The sequence below is a fragment of the Lipomyces chichibuensis genome (genome assembly GCF_038497645.1).
Source record: "Lipomyces chichibuensis strain CBS 12929 unplaced genomic scaffold V1513scaffold_8, whole genome shotgun sequence".
Lineage (NCBI taxonomy): Eukaryota > Fungi > Ascomycota > Lipomycetes > Lipomycetales > Lipomycetaceae > Lipomyces > Lipomyces chichibuensis.
The window spans coordinates 322,174-339,973 of NW_027117460.1; the positions used below are offsets into that span (position 1 = coordinate 322,174).

Below are 17,800 nucleotides of genomic sequence, written 5' to 3' on the forward strand. Positions count from 1 at the left end.
AGCGAGGCCACACGGGCTTCTTCGGCGACACATCAAGTAACACATTTGAAAAAGACAAGAAGTGCGGGGGTCTTCACCTTTAGATCAAGTATGAATTGATGATGAATGATATCGAACCCATTCGATGCTACCTAGGATGTGTGAACTCGTCATTGTGCAGAAACCCTTTTTGTAGAAGTGAATCCGGGTCAGACATATTGTTTTTGCCGGTGTTGGCATGCGCTGCACACTTCATTCCGGTTATAGTTATTATTTGTCGAAAAGTTGGAACTTCTGATGACAGGTTGCTGCCGTTCGAACTCGAGCTTGAAGGAATCGACAGGAGAGAAGTAACGCTAAAAATAGAGACAATAAACGCGATTGCCAGAGCAACGACTTTTGGCACAACTGCAACATCGTAACTGTCCGAGACTCGGTGAGCAAACAGCTAAAAAAAGCATAGAGAGAGCCGTCGTCGGACGATATGAAACGGTACTTAAGTGTGCGGCGCTCGCGTTATCGAGCAGAGTCGTCATAAGCGAAGCGACGATCGTTACACTTAACATTGACAAAAAAAGATATATGCAAAGTGTACGAGATTAAAGCCAAATAAAATCGCCGGTCGAATATGGCAGCCCAGCCGATTTGTGTCTCTCGGTTGCTCAGAACCGCTATGGGCAAGTGTCTGTTTCCTTCCTTACTGGCCAGTGTCCACTGTTCAGTGAGTGGCCTCTGCTCTGAATTGTAGTTAGGTGCATATTTAACGATGAGAAGGCAGACGCCACTAAGCACCTCCCATTCTGTTTTGCGAGTTTGTCGATCTCGGGTTTCTGATAGCCCATTTTCCTTCCTCGTCAGCAAGTTTTTTCTACAAGATAGACCGAGCGAGCGAGCTGAGCGACACCACAGGCCCAGGCACAGTCACAGTCACTACCGTCTATTGAGTTATTGCGTTTGCAATCGCCAAAAGGCACCCACATCTGGCGATTACTCTTGCTGGACGCGTGATCCGCCCCACCTCGATGCCCTTGGTGCCTGGGTCAGCTGGCTCCATTCCGAGTCTCTCGACCCGGGCCAATTCTGAACTTGTTAATTATCGATTGCACTTCTGCAGCGCAGCTATGGGTTAGCGTAAACTCTATAATTGTCGCTTTTACCGCTTATAATTACATATTCGGCCAAACAGAATGATGACTATGCCAGTTCATGCGCTTACAAAGAGACGCATACCTGTCTCGTCAGCAGTGTACTAGACTATTTCAAGGCATATCCAAATACAGCTAATGAATGCTAAACTCTATACGGCATGGGGTACACAAAACATCCGGCCCGGCGCAGACAGTCCTCGGCCAACTTCCAGTACATTTTATCCCGCTTGCTCCTGCTCCTCCCTCCAAATTCCTTCCTCCACGCCCTTTTCTTTGGTCTTCTTTATTCCATCTCTGCGTTTCTGGACTTTGTTTATCATTTCATTCACTCTAAACTTTCATCATTTTTCTTGGTAGGTATATTCCTGTGCTTTTTGTCTCGATCGTTATTTCCATCCCTTTTCTTGTGGCCGCTGCTAGTTGCATAATCTACGATCATAAACTAATGGTATTAGCTTGTCTTTAGAATAGCACTTAGACAAAATGTTCCAAAAGCTTTTCCTTTCTGCATTGGCTATCGCCAGTATTGCAAATGGTACGTTCTTTTTTTTTAATTTTATTTTTGCTTGAGAGCTATTATGATTCGGGCGGGGTTGGCTTTGGCTTGCCATTGGTCTGCCTCCCCAACCTATATACACAGTTGCTGCAATACCTCAATTGACGCGACCTTAACATTTCTGATTCGATTGGTGAGCTAATAGTTTACTTATTTTTATAGCTGCTACCAACGTTTGCAATGAGACTTCGATCACTGCTAACGTTCAGAGTGATCTCGATAATTTGAGCGGATGCACCACTTTCGGTGGTGACATCATCTTATCCCCGACTCTGTCAACTGCTACCATCAATGGTATCCAGAATATCTCTGGTAGTCTCATCTGCAACAACAACACCCAGATTACCTCCATTTCTGCTCCCTTGCTCCGGTCTATTGGAGGTACCTTCCAGCTCTCCCAGTTGACCATCCTCAACACCCTCTCCTTCCCCCGTTTGTCGTCCGTTGGTACTATTGACTGGGTCACACTTCCTGCTGTCTCTGGCCTCAGTTTCACCACTGGCGTCACTTCTTGTCAAGATATCACCATCTCCGATACTGACCTTACCAGTCTCACTGGTATCAACTTGACCACTGTCAGCAAACTCGACATCAACAACAACCTTAACTTGAATGATATCGAGATGGGCTTGACCGAGGCCACCTATCAGGTTGATATATCGTTCAACGGCCAAACGGCAGTGAGCTTTCCTTACCTCCAGTGGGCATACAACTTGACTTTCCAGAATGTCCACTCTGTCGACACTCCCGTTTTGTCCGTTGTCAACGCCTCTTACTTGTTGATCAAGAACGTTTTTAGCTCTATCTCAGCTCCTAACCTTACTACCGTTGGCGGGCTCTCAATTGATGAAAACTTGTCTCTCACCAATATGTCCTTTCCCAAGCTTACCACTATTGGTGGCTCCGGTCTCCAGATTTCGAACAACACTAGGCTGTCCAGCATCGGTGGTTTCCCCAATCTCAGCACCGTCAACGGTGCTATCGTTTTGGATGGCGACTTCACTAAGTATGTATCCACTGCCGTTCCCCAGTTGAATGTAAGACTACTAACGTGAAGTTAGTGCAACGTTCCCGTCGTTGACTCTTGTTCGCGGCGCTGTCAACATTGATTCCGATGATGACTTCGATTGCTCTTCGTTCAATTCGCTGAATTCCAACGGTGGCATTCGTGGCAATGACTACAAGTGCGCGGCTGCCTCAACCACCACGTCTGTGGCCCTTAGCGCCACGGCTGCTGCTTCGTCCGGTGCAACAGGTGGCAGTGTCACCTCTGGTTCTGGTACTTCCTCGGCTTCCTCCGCTGCCACTGTCAAATCTGCTGCTTCTCCTAACCTTGTTGCCACTTCCACTGGCTTCACCCTCAGCGCTCTTTTGACCGCTGTCTTCTTCGGTATCTTCTAAATGTTTGACTAGATATTTGTTAGATAACTAAGCAGATGGAGTGTACAAAACTATATTAAAGATTGATAGAGGTCTTGGGAACAAAGGTGTTTTTTTGCAATGTTAATATTTTGGCTTTTGGCAAGCGGTGTTTGGACGAGTTAACAGTTTCAATCATTGTTAACCAAAGTTACGCTAATAACGCTATGCATCTCTTAAAGAAAATTGTTTTGCGTTGCGGTTTGACAGCGTCGTTTGTACTTTTACAATTCTTCAGTATATTATTTAATAATATGTTCGATTGTGTCTTTCTGGTGAGGTTTTGATCAACTGGCAATAGAGACAGAAGTCGTAAGTGGCTAAGATAAGGAATGACAATCTTTGTTAGTGATAATAAACAACTATTATTAATCCTGCTAAAATAATGATATGTTTGTAACTATATGTATAATGCAGATGCATGTTTTGCTGTGATTGTCGACACTCCGTCGAACTTCAGCAGCTCAACAGTAGCTTAGCATTGCAATTTTGTTTATGAGTAAAGAGTTTGCATAACAAACTGTTGTCACTTGTCAGTTTCCGTCAGAATCGCGAAATGCGCCCAATTGTTGTCATTTTAACCGTGGCTTTAGTCGCTCTTTTAAGTCGCACTTTTGCTCTGGAAACGAAGATTATTGGGCTCAGAACCGCACGGGTCATGTGATCGCAATAGGTGCCACCGCATAATTGTCCTCTGAACCCATTTTTCGTGCGATCGAAGCAAAAAGGTGGCTGCTAAATTAGAAGCCCTAGCGTCTTCGCGAACGCCCAGATTGCGGCTCACGTGATATGAGGATGAGTCGGTCCGGCGTTGCGCAACGCTCAACGGTGAAATACATTCGCATAAAATTTGGGGACGACTGAGGCAACCGCATGACCGATTTTTCACGTGGCCCGTCGTCAGTAGATGTTCAGGCGGTTGAGCGAATTGCCTAGAAGGCTCGAGATCGTGCGATTGCCTGCGACTACTGACTGACGACGGGGGGTACATCAGTTCCCGGTTTAGAAGCTCAAAATCAAAAACGTCACCTATCATCGGCATGTGCCTGATGAATATATATAGTCCTCGTTGCTACCGGCGAGCATTCCTAGTTTTCTTCATCGTTCATGAAATTCAATTGACATCTCATACAAGTATTATATAACTACAATGTCTCTCCAAAGATCTTCAGGCCGTCGCCACAGTCCATCTCGAGCTAACTACAGTTCCATCTTCGACGATCCATTTTTCCCCTTGTCGAGCCCAGTCTCCCTCCGTAATGCCTTCTTTGGGCACCCGACCCAGACGTCTCAAACTGGTGCGGACGAAGCATTTACATTTACGCCGTCGTTTGACATTAAGGAGACAGACAGAGCGTTCCTACTCGAAGGCGAGCTTCCCGGTGTTGACAAGGATAACCTCGACATTGAGTTCGTCGACAACCACACTCTCCGTGTCAAAGGCCATGTTGAGCGCAGCAAGGAGTTTCAAGAAGAAGAACCGTCCGCCACGGACATCGGGGGTGAAAAGAGTAGGCGACGTGGTACATCCGGGTATTGGGCTACTGAGCGTGTGATCGGAGATTTCTCGCGTTCGTTCAAGTTCCCGGACAATGTCGATTCTTCGGGAGTGAACGCGTCGCTGAGAAACGGATTGTTGGAGATTAAAGTGCCAAAAGCAGAAATGCCGCCTTCTACGAAGAGAATTGCAATCCAGTAAGGCATCTGGACTGGGATTTTGAAGGGTTTTGTTAATGAGGAACACGTGAATGTCATTCGCTTGGATTTGTGGTGGATGGATGCCGCATTTTGGGAAGTAAACATTATAGTGTAGTTACCACTACCTATAATAATATAACTTGTATTATTAACTGCGGCAATATAATGCATATAAGTGTTACCTTTGCATTCCAATCCTTTGCAACCACTTCGCTCGTAAAACTAAACCTATAATTAAAATTCATAAGACCTGGAGTGATCGTAAATTATTGTCCGAATCAAGCAAGCATCTTATGCTGCGAAATAATGTTCTGAATCCGATAGGAAATCAGAATATTCCCTAAACAGAACGCTCGCGTTGCCAATTCAACTCCCCCCAAAAGGAACGAGATGAACGGCGACAACTTGATGCCAAGGGACATGGGGTAAGGGTAAAGGCATCGACTTGAGTCATACTTAAACCTTTTCTCTAAACTTTAAACCTATGCTTCGCCGATATCGGCGAGCTTTGGCCTTCCAGGATTAAACAATTCCAACTCAAGTGAAACCACAAACCAACCCAACGGAATGAGAAAGTGGCAGAGGGCGATGATTAGAACGACATCGGAGAACTTTTTTGTTAAACCGAGACGCTGTAACGACGTCATCAAGGAAATATAATGTGCAGACACAAATCCTCTTACGGACCCCTAACCCATTCCTTGCATGGGGTGGGGTAATCTCAGAAGCGATGCAGGCCGCAACTGCAAGCGATATCGGCACATCTTCCTGAAAACAAGTAATTATAGGCTAGGCAAAGTCAGCTATAGATGTGACATCGGGCCGAACTTGAGTATGCGCCTTATACCGCTGATTGTGAATACTATTACTGATGGTACTTATCGCCAGGAGAACAATGCATAATATCAGCAATGACTGTGCCTGAACACTAAAGTATCCACAGCCTAAATGATCTCAGAACGATGCAGATCGTTTACAAGATTTAATGGATGTCAAGTGGTATTGTCTGCTAAGATCAACATATGACCCCCACGTTAATTTTCAGGTCTAATTAACGTGCGGCTGGTAAGCAACTCGGAGAAGCCGTCTCGGCAATATACTTCTGCCAAGCCGTTGGTCGCTCTATGGGGTAACGGCTTAACCCAAGCCGATAACGGCCATGCAAGAGGTCTCGAGGTCACCCGTGCAGAACACCATTCCGTTCATGGCTTCTTCATTTATGGTTTCCTCGTCGTCTTTCCGATGTTCATCTAATGGCCCTGTCGGCAGCAGTTTATATAGTGTTACAAGTTCGCGGTCTTCAACAGGCATGCGCTGAAGAATGCGCTTACGGCAGTAGTCGACAAGTATGAGTGCATCTACGCGTTGCTCGGTGGATGGGGGGATGTCTACCAATGATACCAAAGAGCGTCAACAACTATCGGAATATGATTGCCAGACAGATATTTCACAGTCAACAAGCGACATAGATGCTGTGGAAATTGAGAAGGGCAACCTGGGACGACATAAAGACGATGATAGCGGTGATCTCGGTTTGACAAAAATTGAAACTTTAGCTCCTCCTGCCCTTGTACTCGAACCTGCTACTTCGGTCGTTCTCGACGCCATAGATTCGCATATGATAATTACTGCAGACAAAAAGGACTACCATGATGAGCAGAATAGCAGGTTACCAAAGCGGAGAATTCCAATAGGCTTGCTGCACCGTGTTTGTGTGATCAAAGAACTTGAAAATCCATACGAATATTCCGAGAACGTGAAGAGGCTTCTGGTCTTCATTTTCGCAGTTGGTGGTATGGTTCCTGCTATGGGATCAGCAGTGTTTTATCCTGCTGTTCACTCAATCGCAGCAGACTTTAATACGAACTTGACGGTCATCAATGTGAGCATGTACTTTATTGCTAAGGACTTCCGATTCAAGCTAACGAGGAGTAGTTGTCAGTAGGATTCTATATGTTTTCCATGGGCTTGTTTCCGATGTGGTGGAGTTATCTCTCGGAATCACTTGGACGGCGTGGGGTATATGTTATATCATTCTTGATGTTCACTCGTATGTACTACTCTTGCCGTTTGATATGCTAATATGCTAACGCGTAATCTCAGTATTTAACATTGGTTGCGCTCGTGCAAACAGCGTCATAATGCTCGTGATATTCCGAGTCTTCGCAGGTGGCGCAGCTGCATCTTCTCAAACTGTAGGCGCTGGTGCCATAGGTGATATTTATGTGCCTACCGAGCGTGGAAAGGCCAATGGCTGTAGGTAGTTTAAGTATTTCCAGTGCGACCATCATACTGATTGGCACAGATTTCTACCTTGGGCCACTTGCGGGGCCTATGCTTGCGGTACGACCCAATGATTATTGTCACGTAATTCTTAGAATATAGCTAATTTTGGTTGGTAGCCCATTTTTGCGGGCGCGTTGAATGATCGCTGGGGCTGGCGATCAACACAATACTTTCTTATAATAATTGGCGGCTTCACTTTCTTGATGATGCTCTTTTTCCTTCCTGAGACTCTTCGGCCACAAAACTTACCGCCCGAACTTCAGGAGAGGCGCGCTTTGAAAAAGAAGTGTTTGGACTTCTTCGTTGGCCCTTTCAAAGCCTTCAGGCTGTTGAAGTATCCAACCTTTGTTTACGCAATTTTTTATAATAGTTTCGGATATGGATCTTTATATATGTAAGTATTCTTTATACTAGAGAGAAATTATGCTAAAAGAACTAGGATGAACAATACTATTCCAGACCTGTTCGGGAGTCCGCCGTATAACTTCTCGTCAATTGTCACAGGTTTATTGTACGTCCCCAACGGGTTGGGATATGTGCTCGGTAGCCTTGTTGGCGGTCGGTGGAGTGACAGGATTCTCAAGCGTGCTATCAAAAATAATAATGGTAAAATGGTGCCAGAGGCGAGACTAGCTGAGAATATGTTGACCGCAGGTATCGTCGTTTGCGGTGGTATGATCTTTTTTGGATGGACTGCCTGGAAGCATTTATTTTGGTTTGTCCCTGTACGCCGTTGTTTCTGATTATTTTTTTGAGAAGTGCGGCTAATTGTGCATCTAGATAATTGGAACTTTCTTTTTCGGATTCGGGTCTTTAATAATATTCACAACAACCTTGACATTCTTGGTTGATTCTATGCCGCAACGGAGGAGTGCTGCGGTTTCGATTAATACGTGTAAGTCCATTATTTATGTCGATGCATTTCAAACGGTTTCAATTTAACGAAACTGTAGTTATTCGATGCATGTTTGCCGCGGTCGCGTCTTTCGTTACTGTCCCTCTCAATAATGCCATAAAAACCGGCTGGCTCTTCACTATCTTGACAATATTAGGCATAATGTTTTTGGCCTTGCAGGTTTATGTGAAGAAGGTTTGTAGCTTTTGTGTTACTTCTGCTGGGTAAGGTGTAGTTCTAATATATGCGAAATATAGAAAGCACCGGAATGGCGGGCGAAGATGAATAAGGAAATCGATTTGTGAAACAGGAGCTGCCGTTGGGATACGCAACGATGCTTCGGAATATTTTCATTTTGGGTTTGGATTGCATAGGATTGCATTTGCAATGATCGAGCTTAAGGGATTTTTTTTTGTATCTAGGACAAAAGGTTACTATATTTGGCATTAATCCCCCTTGGTGGTTGGTGCCTAGGCTCCCAAGGCTCCTTTGCATGACAAGTTCTTCCGCCACACTTTGAGTCACGTTCTTAGAAATATGGGAGCATGTATTATCTTTCGTAAACTACATCAACCCAGTGTGGGATTTTAATTGGGTGACTGTAGAGTTAGCCATGGTGCTGCTGCGGCGATAATCAGTTTCACGGAAGAGTTGCCAATTCAGGGCAATCCATGGCTCCTAACGGTGGGTACAAAAACTATTGTAATGTCGAGAAGTTGGAGAAATAAGATAAAGAAAAGAAGTTCATTGAGAAAAACCTGGTTGATTGGAAATGTTTGTTCAAGTGGCTACTAAGGTCTGCGCACTGGAATTCCGTAGCTTATATCTAAGGTTGTATCCGCATAATCTGCTAGTAAGCACACATCAACGACATATGGACGTTCTTAATCGCTATCACCCCCAACTGGTATTTTACTGTTCACGAGAATTGGCGTTGGACAAGGTTTTGCACGTATGTTAGTTCTAATTCGATTTTGAATAGTGATCATAAATAAATAATTCTGTAAAACCGCTCTTGGTAATAATAGGACAGTCAGGAATCTGTGTTCTTGAGACTCGTGTCTTGACCTCATGGCTGGGCTGATTCAAAGCACTATGGACTCAAGATCGTGATCGACAAGCTTGATCTGGCGGTTAGGTTAGGTCTACTAATGCCTTCTCATCGCGTCTGCACATCGATCTGAGTCTAGCACACCGCAAGCTCCTAAAAGTTTTAGATTAAAAGTACCTGACGCAGAATTCTTATAGAGGAGACTGGGATCTATATTTTGAGAAGCAGAAGCCTGGATCAGTCGCCCAAGATGTCAGATGATGTGCCCGAAGAGCAACAGCCGCAAGGGTCACCAATACTAGACTCAAACAAACAAGATTTAGTCGACGATGACACACTCTTCACAGAAGATGATGCTGAGAGGTTAGGCACGCTCATTGAAGCTGTTGTGACTGCACCATACAAATTTGGCAATCATCTCGAATTGCTTGAGCTACTTAAGAAGGCTGGTCCGGGAGCTCTTGACGACGAGTTACGCGACGCGCGACACCGAATGGCTGGGCTCTTCCTTATGGACGAACAGTTTTGGCAAGATTGGATTGACGACGAGACAAGAGCACGCGAGGAAAAGGCAAAAATGGGTGGAGGGGTATACGATGATGAAGATACTATCAAGATGCTGGAACTGCATGCGCGAAGTGTTATTGACTTATTATCGGTGCCTTTATGGAAGCGATACATGGAATTCATAATGAATGAGCACGAAAGGGAGAAGAAGGAAGGGAAGCCCCCAGAGCTGCGTATGTTTGAGAAGAGTACGTTAGAAAGTGTTTTGGTTGACGCCGTCAACGTGACCGGGTATTCGATACATGACGTGAGTTGAACTAATTGAATGTGATCCTCTGGCAGGAGGTATTCTAATATTGCTATTAGAGTCATGAGATATGGAATATATACCGAGACTTGAAATTACGAGATCTGCAAGCTAACCCAACTCCCGATAATGTCGCGCTCTTGAAACGGTACTACCTTGCCCGATTCAAAATTCCACACGCGACAATTGACCAAACTTTCGCAGACTACTCGTCTTTCATCACACAACATGAGAACCAAATATATGAAAAGGAACTTATTGCAGCAAACAAGATAGTCTCTGAGACGAGAAAACTACTCACAGAATTTCAGCCGTACGAAGATTACCTTGCGACAGCTCCGACCGACGTTAATGTTTGGGCTCAATATATCGACGTTGCTGTCAACCGTCCAAAGAAGCAATTCCATCCAGAGATTCCGAGAGTGCTATATGAGCGCGCAATCAAGTGTTCCGCGACAGTCCCAGCCATCTGGGATAACTACGTGCTATATCTCCTCGACCAAAGCTTTCCCTTCACGACAATTGATGCAGTTTTGGAGCGTGCAGTCAAAGCGTGCCCAAAATCAGGAGTCTTATGGGCACACTTGATACGCACACGCGAGCGCTTTAAGTCAACTTCTGAATTAATTGAGGAGGCAAAAGACCGCGCCTTCGCGACCGGCTTGTTGAGTGCAAATGCAGATGAGTACAGTATGGTCGCGGCGGCATGGATGTCTTATCTGCGTCGGAAATACGCCACCGATCTAGATGGGAATGAAAGGAGTCTGGTGCTCGGTCAACAAGTTGAAGCAGTCATGACCGATTTTGAGCAGATGTTCCCGAGCAAAAATCGGAAGGACCAGACCTATGTTTTGCCGAGGATGTACATTACAATATTGACGCAGCAAGGTGAGATCACCAAGGCTAGGCAGCAATGGCAGGACCTATCGAGGAAACACGCACGAGAAGCAGCGTTCTGGCTCCGGTGGTTTGATTGGGAGAAGAGTGTGTCTCTCGGAAGGGGGGATGTGCTCGCTCCCGCGGGAGTTTTGGACTCCGCTGTCGGGATTAAAAGTTTGGACTCGCCGGAGCGAATATGCGAAGCCTTGTTAGACTTTGAGCGTGATTATGGATCTGCGTTTTCAATGGAAAAAGCTGAGATCAAAGTCAAGAAACTGATGAGGGCTGTGCAGCGACGGCGGGCTATTGAGGCTGCTCAGGAGCAGCAACAGCCGGAGCGCTCTAAGAAAGATGAGAAGGCTACAAACGGAAAGCCCGGCTTCGTAGCGCCTGTTGCAGGAAACTCTGATACGGACGGGGAAAGCAAGACAACAAAGCGGAAGGAGCAAGATGACGAGCTAGAGAAACCAAATCCTAAAAAAGCCAAGACGGAGTCGTCAGAAATTATGGCGCCGGCCAGAGATCGTGAACATAGGACTGTCATTGTTGAAGGTCTAAGGAGTGAAGTCACTGAACAGAAAGTGGCCAATTTCTTCAAAGATGTAAGTTGTATTCCACTGCTTGCGTTAGACATGGAAAACTAATATGGGACAGTGTGGTGAGATAAAAAGTCTCAAGATTGTAACCAACGACACGTTAGCAACTGCGACCATAGAATTCGAAACTGCAGAAGACGTGCTCGCTGCTCAGACCCGCGATCAAAAGATGTTGGATGGGCACACTATCAGTGTCCGCGTGGGGGTGGAGACTACGCTGTGGATTACGAATTTTCCGTCTGCTGCAGATGAGGAGTATATTCGGACGATCTTTGCGCCGTTTGGGGAAATCGTGGATATCAGGTTTCCGTCACTTACGGTTAACAATAAACGGCGATTTTGCTACTTACAATATAAACGGCCAGAGGACGCGCATGCCGCTCAGCAGGCACTTGACGAATCGCCCGCACCACCGATCTCGTCTTCAGATGCAGAACACACAACCAAGGAACGGAAACTAATCGTTAAAATCAGCGACCCGTCACAGAAACATCATCGCCAGGGTGCTGTATATGAAGGTCGCGAACTATTTATACGGAACATTCCTATGTCGATGAAGGGACCCGATATTCGCAAGATGTTTGAGAAATACGGGACTCTTGAGCGCCTACATTTGCCAAGCAAAGACGAGTTGTTTCATACACACCAAGGCTTCGGATTTGTCTCGTTTGAGAACGTGGAAGATGCGAAGAAAGCGCTGGAATTGGATTTGACGAAGGCTGGAGATCGGGTGTTAAGTGTTACTGTTGCCGAGGCGAGAACCGGCACAGGTGGCCGCGGCGGGCGGGGTGGTTTTGGTGGATTTGGACGAGGAAGAGGACGGGGAAGAGGTGCTAGTGATGCTGCGAATCGAGCTGACCACCGAGTAAGGAGGATTTAGATATCTACGGTGCTGTTGGTGTATTTGTAGTTGCTCAGAATTGAAACCTAAGGCTAGATTTCACTTTCATCATAACCCTTGATAACTAATGTATCACGGGTGTCATGGGCCCGGTGACGCGATACAAATTTGGAACTGGTAGAACAACTTAGAACATTCGAGACATGTGTTGGCAAGCAACCGAGCGATCTCGGTTTAGGTCTCCTCTAGGTTTTACGGCGCCCATTATATGAGAAAAATTTGGACTGTGACGTTTTAAAGGACTAGCCTTGTCCTTCCACTTTTTTTGGTCCCTTATCACGTTGTACAACATTTTATTTTACTTGCTGGATTTCAACAATTGTCGATCTAGCGATTTTGAGACGTGAATTGAAGAGTTATTGAGAGGTAGGCATATTTGGTTTTGATTATTGGAGGATGATGATGCGTGGATCAGCGTCTTTGCAATTGTGGTGGAGAAGTGAGAATGATCTGGCTGGATAAATGTGACCGATTCAGCTCGAAATAATGATTATTTAAATCATACAAGTTGGAATTGTGGAATTGAGATGGTATATGTGGAACGAAGCTGACTTGCTCTAAGATCACATATATTCTACGTTTCTATAATTCATAATGGCACCTACAATTCCTGAAGGTACGTCCCGTCAGCATCACAATTATTGCGATTTAACGACGACGACGATGATCGATGCTGACTAAAAACGCAGTCCTCTGGGCCCAACGTTCGTCCGAATCTGAGGCCGACAAGAACCTGATCTACCTAACGATCAACGCAATCGATGTCACGTCCCCGGACGTCACAATCACGCCCACAAGCCTGTCGTACAAGGGCACGTCTGCCAGCGGCAAGGAATACGCTGTTGATCTCGAGTTTTTCGACGAAATTGATGTTGAGAATTCAAAGAAGACGATCACTGGCCGCGATGCGTTTTTTATCTTGAGGAAGAAGGAAGCTAAGGAGGAATTCTGGCCGCGATTGGTGAAAGATAAGAGGAAGGTGCACTATATTAAGACCGATTTCGACAAGGTAAGATGTATAGCGGCATTGTGGAGTTGTGAATGTGGTTAACAGGTTTTGTAGTGGGTTGATGAGGACGAGCAGGAAACCGCTCATGGCGATGATTTTGCAGGATACGGCGGCGGCATGGACTTCTCGTCGCTGCAGAACGAGCTTGGAAGCGCAATGGGTGGATTAGGAGGTGCGGGTATGCCTCCGACTGGGCCTTCGTCGTTCGGATTAAACGAGGACTCGGACGATGATGAGGACGAGGAGTTGCCCGAGTTAGTGGATGATCAGAAGGAGGAGGCAGAAACCAAGGAATAAGAGTACTGTAGTATCTGAAATGTGTATTGCTTGAGTGTGGGCTTATAAAGACTATGCCAGTGTTTATTCGCATATATGTATAAAATTATAGTCGATGTTCACCTAGTCTTACATTAATTCGCGAGAACGTATCCATTTATATTTTCAAATGCAGGGTTTTTTATATTTAACTATTCCAAAATAGCAGAAAATTTACTCTCCCACATCGTCATCATCACTGCGATCCCCATCAATGCTTTCGGCTCGCCGCCGTAGGTCGTCCATATTCCACGCGTCGCCTTCATCACCATCGGCCTCCCGGTCGAACTTGCCGTGGTCAAAGAGCCACTTACCACTGTAAGCGACTTCGTCCTTCTTCTTCTGTAGTTCCTCCTCTGCAGCCTTCTTACTCAAGCGATCTTGTTTCCACTTTGTAAATGTCTCTAGCGTGACGGGAGTCAGGTTGCTACCAAGCTTGTGTCGCTCGGTCTCCAAGAACTCTTCCAGCGTAAGCGTGGGCTTATTGGCTGTCGCCGCCCGCTCAGCCTGTTTCTGCTCATTCGTCTTGAGCGTGAATCCAGGCGGGAGGGAGTGCTTGTACTGGCACGAGTCACCGCCGTTCGGGCACACCCAGAACCAACCGTACTTCTTCGTCTCGACGGCCTCGATGAAATACTTGCAGACGATGTTTGTCGTGACTTTGGGGTTTCCATGTTTGGACAGGACAACAGATCGAAGCGTCTCGTCGTCCCAGGTCTCCATGCCATCTGCCTTTTCAGACTCGCGGGCGTCCGTGTAGAGATCCTTCTTTTGCGTCTTGCGCTCGATGTCGAGGTCGTGGCTGAACTTGCACTTCGAGCCCTTCGTGCAAGTCCCTTGTTTGAAATAGATGCACAGCACTCTGGAATGTCATCAGCATGCCAGCTCCTTGAGCAAAATTTGGACGAATTACATACGTCTTAGGATCAACACCGAACGGGACCTTCTGTGTCTGCATAACAGGTTTGAACAGCTCAGCCGCTTCCGCCTTCGCCTTCTCAGCCGCCTTTCTCTCCGCCGCGCGCTGAGCTGCATCGGCTTCCTTTTTCTTTTGAAGACCGGATACACCTTGAGATTCTACCTGCTGCACATATTTCTGGACCTTGGCCGATTTGTTTTTCTATTATCGCGAGTTAGTCGTTGTTCCGATATTAAGTATTTCTTGGAGGGTTGGAAGAAGACTGCGGAGATTGCGGGTGGCCACGAAAAACTTACGTTTTTGAGACCGAACGTCTTGTCGGCGACGGCTTGCTGTTTCTTTGCGATTTGTGAGCGATCCGGTTTGTTGGCTTTAGCGGCTTTTGGCGGCATGACGCTGGGTCGTTCTATTTAGAGATTCGCGGTACCTTTTTTTTGGCTAGGAAAAGCGGTGTTGATTGGATAGATATATATATATGTATATATGATGATAAAAGTGAGCAGTAGAAGGCGGGGCAAAAAAAACGATTGTTGATTCGATTCGATTCCGACCTTTTAAAAATTCAAATAATAATAAAAAAAAATAGAAATCCTCCCCCTCCTTGCCCTTTTTCAAAATGTATCTGGTTTTATTTTTTTCGTGGCCCGAAGTTGAAAAAGTTCGTCGTACCGAACACGGTGTTGATGATTGTTACGACCTACCGAATTCGAGACACGTTACATAAGTGGAATAGATTTGCTACAGAAAAAAAATCGCCAAATGTTAAATATGTCTACCTCTAGCTCATGGAAGAGAGTTCGGAGTAGTGGTAGTTGGCTAAATTGGACACTTGTATCATTAGTTTATGTCCCAACCCTTCGCTGTACTTGGAGAGAGCTTTCTGAGAGCAGTTGACAATTCAGCGCCGGTGGCAGTATACCATATATTGACGATAGCACCGATCGGAAAAAGCGGTCGTTTGAATTTGCGGAGCCAATTTTGAGGAAAAAGAAGATCAGAACAAGATGATGAATGACAAGCAACTTGAGAGTCTGGCAACTGGACTGGGTATTGTAATGCTGGGACTTATTGTTGTGTATCATTTTATCAGCAACAACACCAAGCCAAAGGGAAATTGAACGCACTAGATAGAATGCGGAGGAGGTGTGGTGTTCAGCTGAATCAAATGCCAAACAAATGATTTACCTTGCAACTACGAGCGGGTGAAGGAGTTCTCTATAAATCAACTTGGGTTAATTCTATATAAATAGAATGGAGCATAGGTATGCGATGCAGTCACTATCCGCTATATGTGAACGAAGTGGCTAATCGAGGTTTTAGATGCGAATTAATTATGAAGATGAATCAAGGGGGGGAATATCTGGGACGATATGAATATTTTGTATTATAATTGCAATTGTTGCATGACGCAATGTGCACGATTGTTACGACAAATGGCATTGGTAGTACATATGCAAGAAAGTAATAAAGAAACCGGTGGGCTACAGTTTATTTAATCTAAAATGTACCGGATGAATGGAAAATGAGTGCGGTGTGGGTTGCAGAAAGTAAAATACCATTCAGAAGAATAGTTTCGTAATCAGATATATCGAATCCAAAGTAGTACTATGCTTATCAAGTCGAAATAGGTAAAATCGGGTTTCGGCCTGGTAGGTCATCAGCGACGTTACCGGACAAAAGCTGTGAGATCATGTCTTTGCTGAGCTGTCAGTTGGGCTCGAATCGCATTTGTTTGAGTGCCAACGCTAATTTACGAAAACGTTTGCAATCTGCCACCCACTACGAGTAAGAACTGAGGAGTACTGCATTAAGCGTAACTTATGAGAAATTAAAAAAAAAATTTTGACAGAACGTGTCAACGTGATGCGGAGTGGTGAGTATGAGCTCGACAGGCAAATAAAGACTCCAAGGTTGAATCAGTTGGCGCTGATTTGCCAGGTGTTAGATATGACCTATGACCGAATGACCTTCTACCTACCATTAGATGTACGACATAATTGCCGGAGCTATTTATATTGAATGCAGTAATACTCAGTATACGTACTAATCCAAAGTGCAATTGCCACAGCTCTGTTCATGTGCCTTTGCAATTATGCGGGTACCTTATATGTAGTGTCAGTTTGCTCTACTTTGTTGCGCTATCGTCAAGCGGGCAGCAAGAGCTTCATGAAGCGATGCTCGTCAGTAGTTCAGTACTAATTCAGGACGGGGTATGAGGAGTGTTAAGTCAATATAGTGTATGAGACACGCCATATAAATGATATAATATATCACATCGGAATTAACAGTATATTATCATCAGCTGAGAGCTGCGCGAATAAAGATTAACTTATTGCATTGGAATTTTGAACGCGTTCGGGGCAGAGGCGGGCGGGCGGGTGGACAAAAACTGACGCGTCAGCAACGAACACGTTGCCAACGGTTGACCCCGGAAACGCGTCTGAGTGTCGCATCTCTACAGCCTATCGCACGCTGCGCGTGATAGTAGTAATCGACAATCGACATCGTCTACGGACTCTGGCTCGGGTAATAGCTGCCTCCAATTGCCTCGTTAGTCTTGAATCATCGGTCACAGGACGCGACGCGAGCCGAACGCGAGCCGAACGCGAGCCGAACGCGAGACGCGCTCAGAGGACGCAGAAGCGGTTTTCCACTTCTATATGCCGCCAGCTACTTTTGCTTGCTCGCAGAACGCCGAGGAACGTCAAAGCGTCTTTGATGCCGTACTAGTAACACTGCACAGCCACGGCAGCCTCTATCACCTTATCACTTATCACTCACGCGGCGTTAGTGTGGCGGTGCGCAGGGAGACGTTGACAAAGACGATCGTCTCCGCAAATTTTCACCGTTGTTGGCGGCATAAGTGTCGCGTTGCATTCGCCATCGGTCTCCGCACTAGCGGGTAAATGCATAGCTAGCGAACTAATCTGCAGCGCCCCATGCTGCCCGATTACGTCGGTGTCGCTCTGGTGGCTTGGCTTGTCCCGCCCTAGTGCCCCTACTTTTCGACATCTTGTTTGTCGGCCAAAAGGGAACTTCAGTGCTTTTTGCAGTGCTGGAGTGTAGCAGCTGTCGAGCGACTATGCAGTATTGTTGTGCGTCTAGATCGCGACCCGGACTTGCTTTTGCATTTGCGGGCTCCAATCTCGCACTGGCTCGCTTGATCGATAGATCGTCCTTCACTGTAGCCGAAACTGCACCCCGCCAGTCCCATTTTCGAGGCAGCAGCTCTAATGGCCTACTGATAATATTCCCCTATTCGCCTAATATTTGCGCTTCACTTCCTGGACACACAATGTTGCAAGCGCGGCGCGGGCAGTAGAAACTGTTCTTGG

The 17,800-nt window shown here is 45.9% G+C and overlaps 6 protein-coding genes across 6 annotated transcripts; 5 read left to right on the plus strand and 1 right to left on the minus strand.

Annotated features, from left to right (window-relative positions):
- Window positions 1–1,333: 1,333 nt before the first annotated feature.
- V1513DRAFT_441340 (uncharacterized protein) lies at window positions 1,334–3,485 on the plus strand. The gene is made up of 3 exons (XM_066897512.1): window positions 1,334–1,662; window positions 1,846–2,689; window positions 2,745–3,485. Exons 1-3 carry the CDS (start codon window positions 1,611–1,613, stop codon window positions 3,082–3,084), a joined length of 1,236 nt encoding a protein of 411 aa, XP_066754722.1. The 5' UTR covers window positions 1,334–1,610; the 3' UTR covers window positions 3,085–3,485.
- A 357-nt stretch (window positions 3,486–3,842) lies between these two features.
- On the plus strand, window positions 3,843–4,995 carry V1513DRAFT_441343 (HSP20-like chaperone). Its single transcript, XM_066897513.1, has one exon. It carries the CDS (start codon window positions 4,253–4,255, stop codon window positions 4,799–4,801), a length of 549 nt encoding a protein of 182 aa, XP_066754723.1. The 5' UTR covers window positions 3,843–4,252; the 3' UTR covers window positions 4,802–4,995.
- Window positions 4,996–6,418: 1,423 nt separating this feature from the next.
- V1513DRAFT_376980 (major facilitator superfamily domain-containing protein) lies at window positions 6,419–8,209 on the plus strand (the record flags this gene model as incomplete). Its single annotated transcript, XM_066894941.1, has 8 exons — window positions 6,419–6,682; window positions 6,736–6,850; window positions 6,904–7,056; window positions 7,106–7,143; window positions 7,203–7,480; window positions 7,526–7,811; window positions 7,867–7,981; window positions 8,040–8,209. The coding sequence occupies 8 exons, from the start codon at window positions 6,419–6,421 to the stop codon at window positions 8,207–8,209; spliced, it is 1,419 nt and encodes a 472-aa protein (XP_066754724.1).
- A 932-nt stretch (window positions 8,210–9,141) lies between these two features.
- V1513DRAFT_441348 (uncharacterized protein) lies at window positions 9,142–12,432 on the plus strand. Its single transcript, XM_066897514.1, has 3 exons — window positions 9,142–9,846; window positions 9,906–11,327; window positions 11,380–12,432. The coding sequence occupies exons 1-3, from the start codon at window positions 9,283–9,285 to the stop codon at window positions 12,199–12,201; spliced, it is 2,808 nt and encodes a 935-aa protein (XP_066754725.1). The 5' UTR covers window positions 9,142–9,282; the 3' UTR covers window positions 12,202–12,432.
- V1513DRAFT_397422 (putative Hsp90 binding co-chaperone) lies at window positions 12,433–13,684 on the plus strand. The gene is made up of 3 exons (XM_066895409.1): window positions 12,433–12,838; window positions 12,912–13,231; window positions 13,286–13,684. The coding sequence occupies exons 1-3, from the start codon at window positions 12,817–12,819 to the stop codon at window positions 13,526–13,528; spliced, it is 585 nt and encodes a 194-aa protein (XP_066754726.1). The 5' UTR covers window positions 12,433–12,816; the 3' UTR covers window positions 13,529–13,684.
- V1513DRAFT_315750 (uncharacterized protein) lies at window positions 13,497–15,082 on the minus strand. Its single transcript, XM_066894668.1, has 3 exons — window positions 14,762–15,082; window positions 14,464–14,666; window positions 13,497–14,408 (listed from the first exon to the last, which is right to left on the minus strand). The coding sequence occupies exons 1-3, from the start codon at window positions 14,855–14,857 to the stop codon at window positions 13,721–13,723; spliced, it is 987 nt and encodes a 328-aa protein (XP_066754727.1). The 5' UTR covers window positions 14,858–15,082; the 3' UTR covers window positions 13,497–13,720.
- Between the last annotated feature and the right edge of the window lie 2,718 nt (window positions 15,083–17,800).

Bases quoted from the DNA above. Each gene is read 5' to 3' on its own strand.
- V1513DRAFT_441340 (XM_066897512.1), top strand. From the start codon at position 1,611: ATGTTCCAAAAGCTTTTCCTTTCTGCATTGGCTATCGCCAGTATTGCA. The intron at 1,663-1,845 runs GTACGTTCTTTT...TTATTTTTATAG, and splicing joins TATCGCCAGTATTGCAAATG to CTGCTACCAACGTTTGCAAT. The intron at 2,690-2,744 runs GTATGTATCCAC...ACGTGAAGTTAG, and splicing joins TTGGATGGCGACTTCACTAA to TGCAACGTTCCCGTCGTTGA.
- V1513DRAFT_441343 (XM_066897513.1), top strand. From the start codon at position 4,253: ATGTCTCTCCAAAGATCTTCAGGCCGTCGCCACAGTCCATCTCGAGCT.
- V1513DRAFT_397422 (XM_066895409.1), top strand. From the start codon at position 12,817: ATGGCACCTACAATTCCTGAAG. The intron at 12,839-12,911 runs GTACGTCCCGTC...CTAAAAACGCAG, and splicing joins GGCACCTACAATTCCTGAAG to TCCTCTGGGCCCAACGTTCG. The intron at 13,232-13,285 runs GTAAGATGTATA...CAGGTTTTGTAG, and splicing joins TTAAGACCGATTTCGACAAG to TGGGTTGATGAGGACGAGCA.
- V1513DRAFT_441348 (XM_066897514.1), top strand. From the start codon at position 9,283: ATGTCAGATGATGTGCCCGAAGAGCAACAGCCGCAAGGGTCACCAATA. The intron at 9,847-9,905 runs GTGAGTTGAACT...TATTGCTATTAG, and splicing joins CCGGGTATTCGATACATGAC to AGTCATGAGATATGGAATAT. The intron at 11,328-11,379 runs GTAAGTTGTATT...AATATGGGACAG, and splicing joins TGGCCAATTTCTTCAAAGAT to TGTGGTGAGATAAAAAGTCT.
- V1513DRAFT_315750 (XM_066894668.1), bottom strand. From the start codon at position 14,857: ATGCCGCCAAAAGCCGCTAAAGCCAACAAACCGGATCGCTCACAAATC. The intron at 14,667-14,761 runs GTAAGTTTTTCG...TCGCGATAATAG, and splicing joins AGACGTTCGGTCTCAAAAAC to AAAAACAAATCGGCCAAGGT. The intron at 14,409-14,463 runs GTATGTAATTCG...ATGACATTCCAG, and splicing joins TTCGGTGTTGATCCTAAGAC to AGTGCTGTGCATCTATTTCA.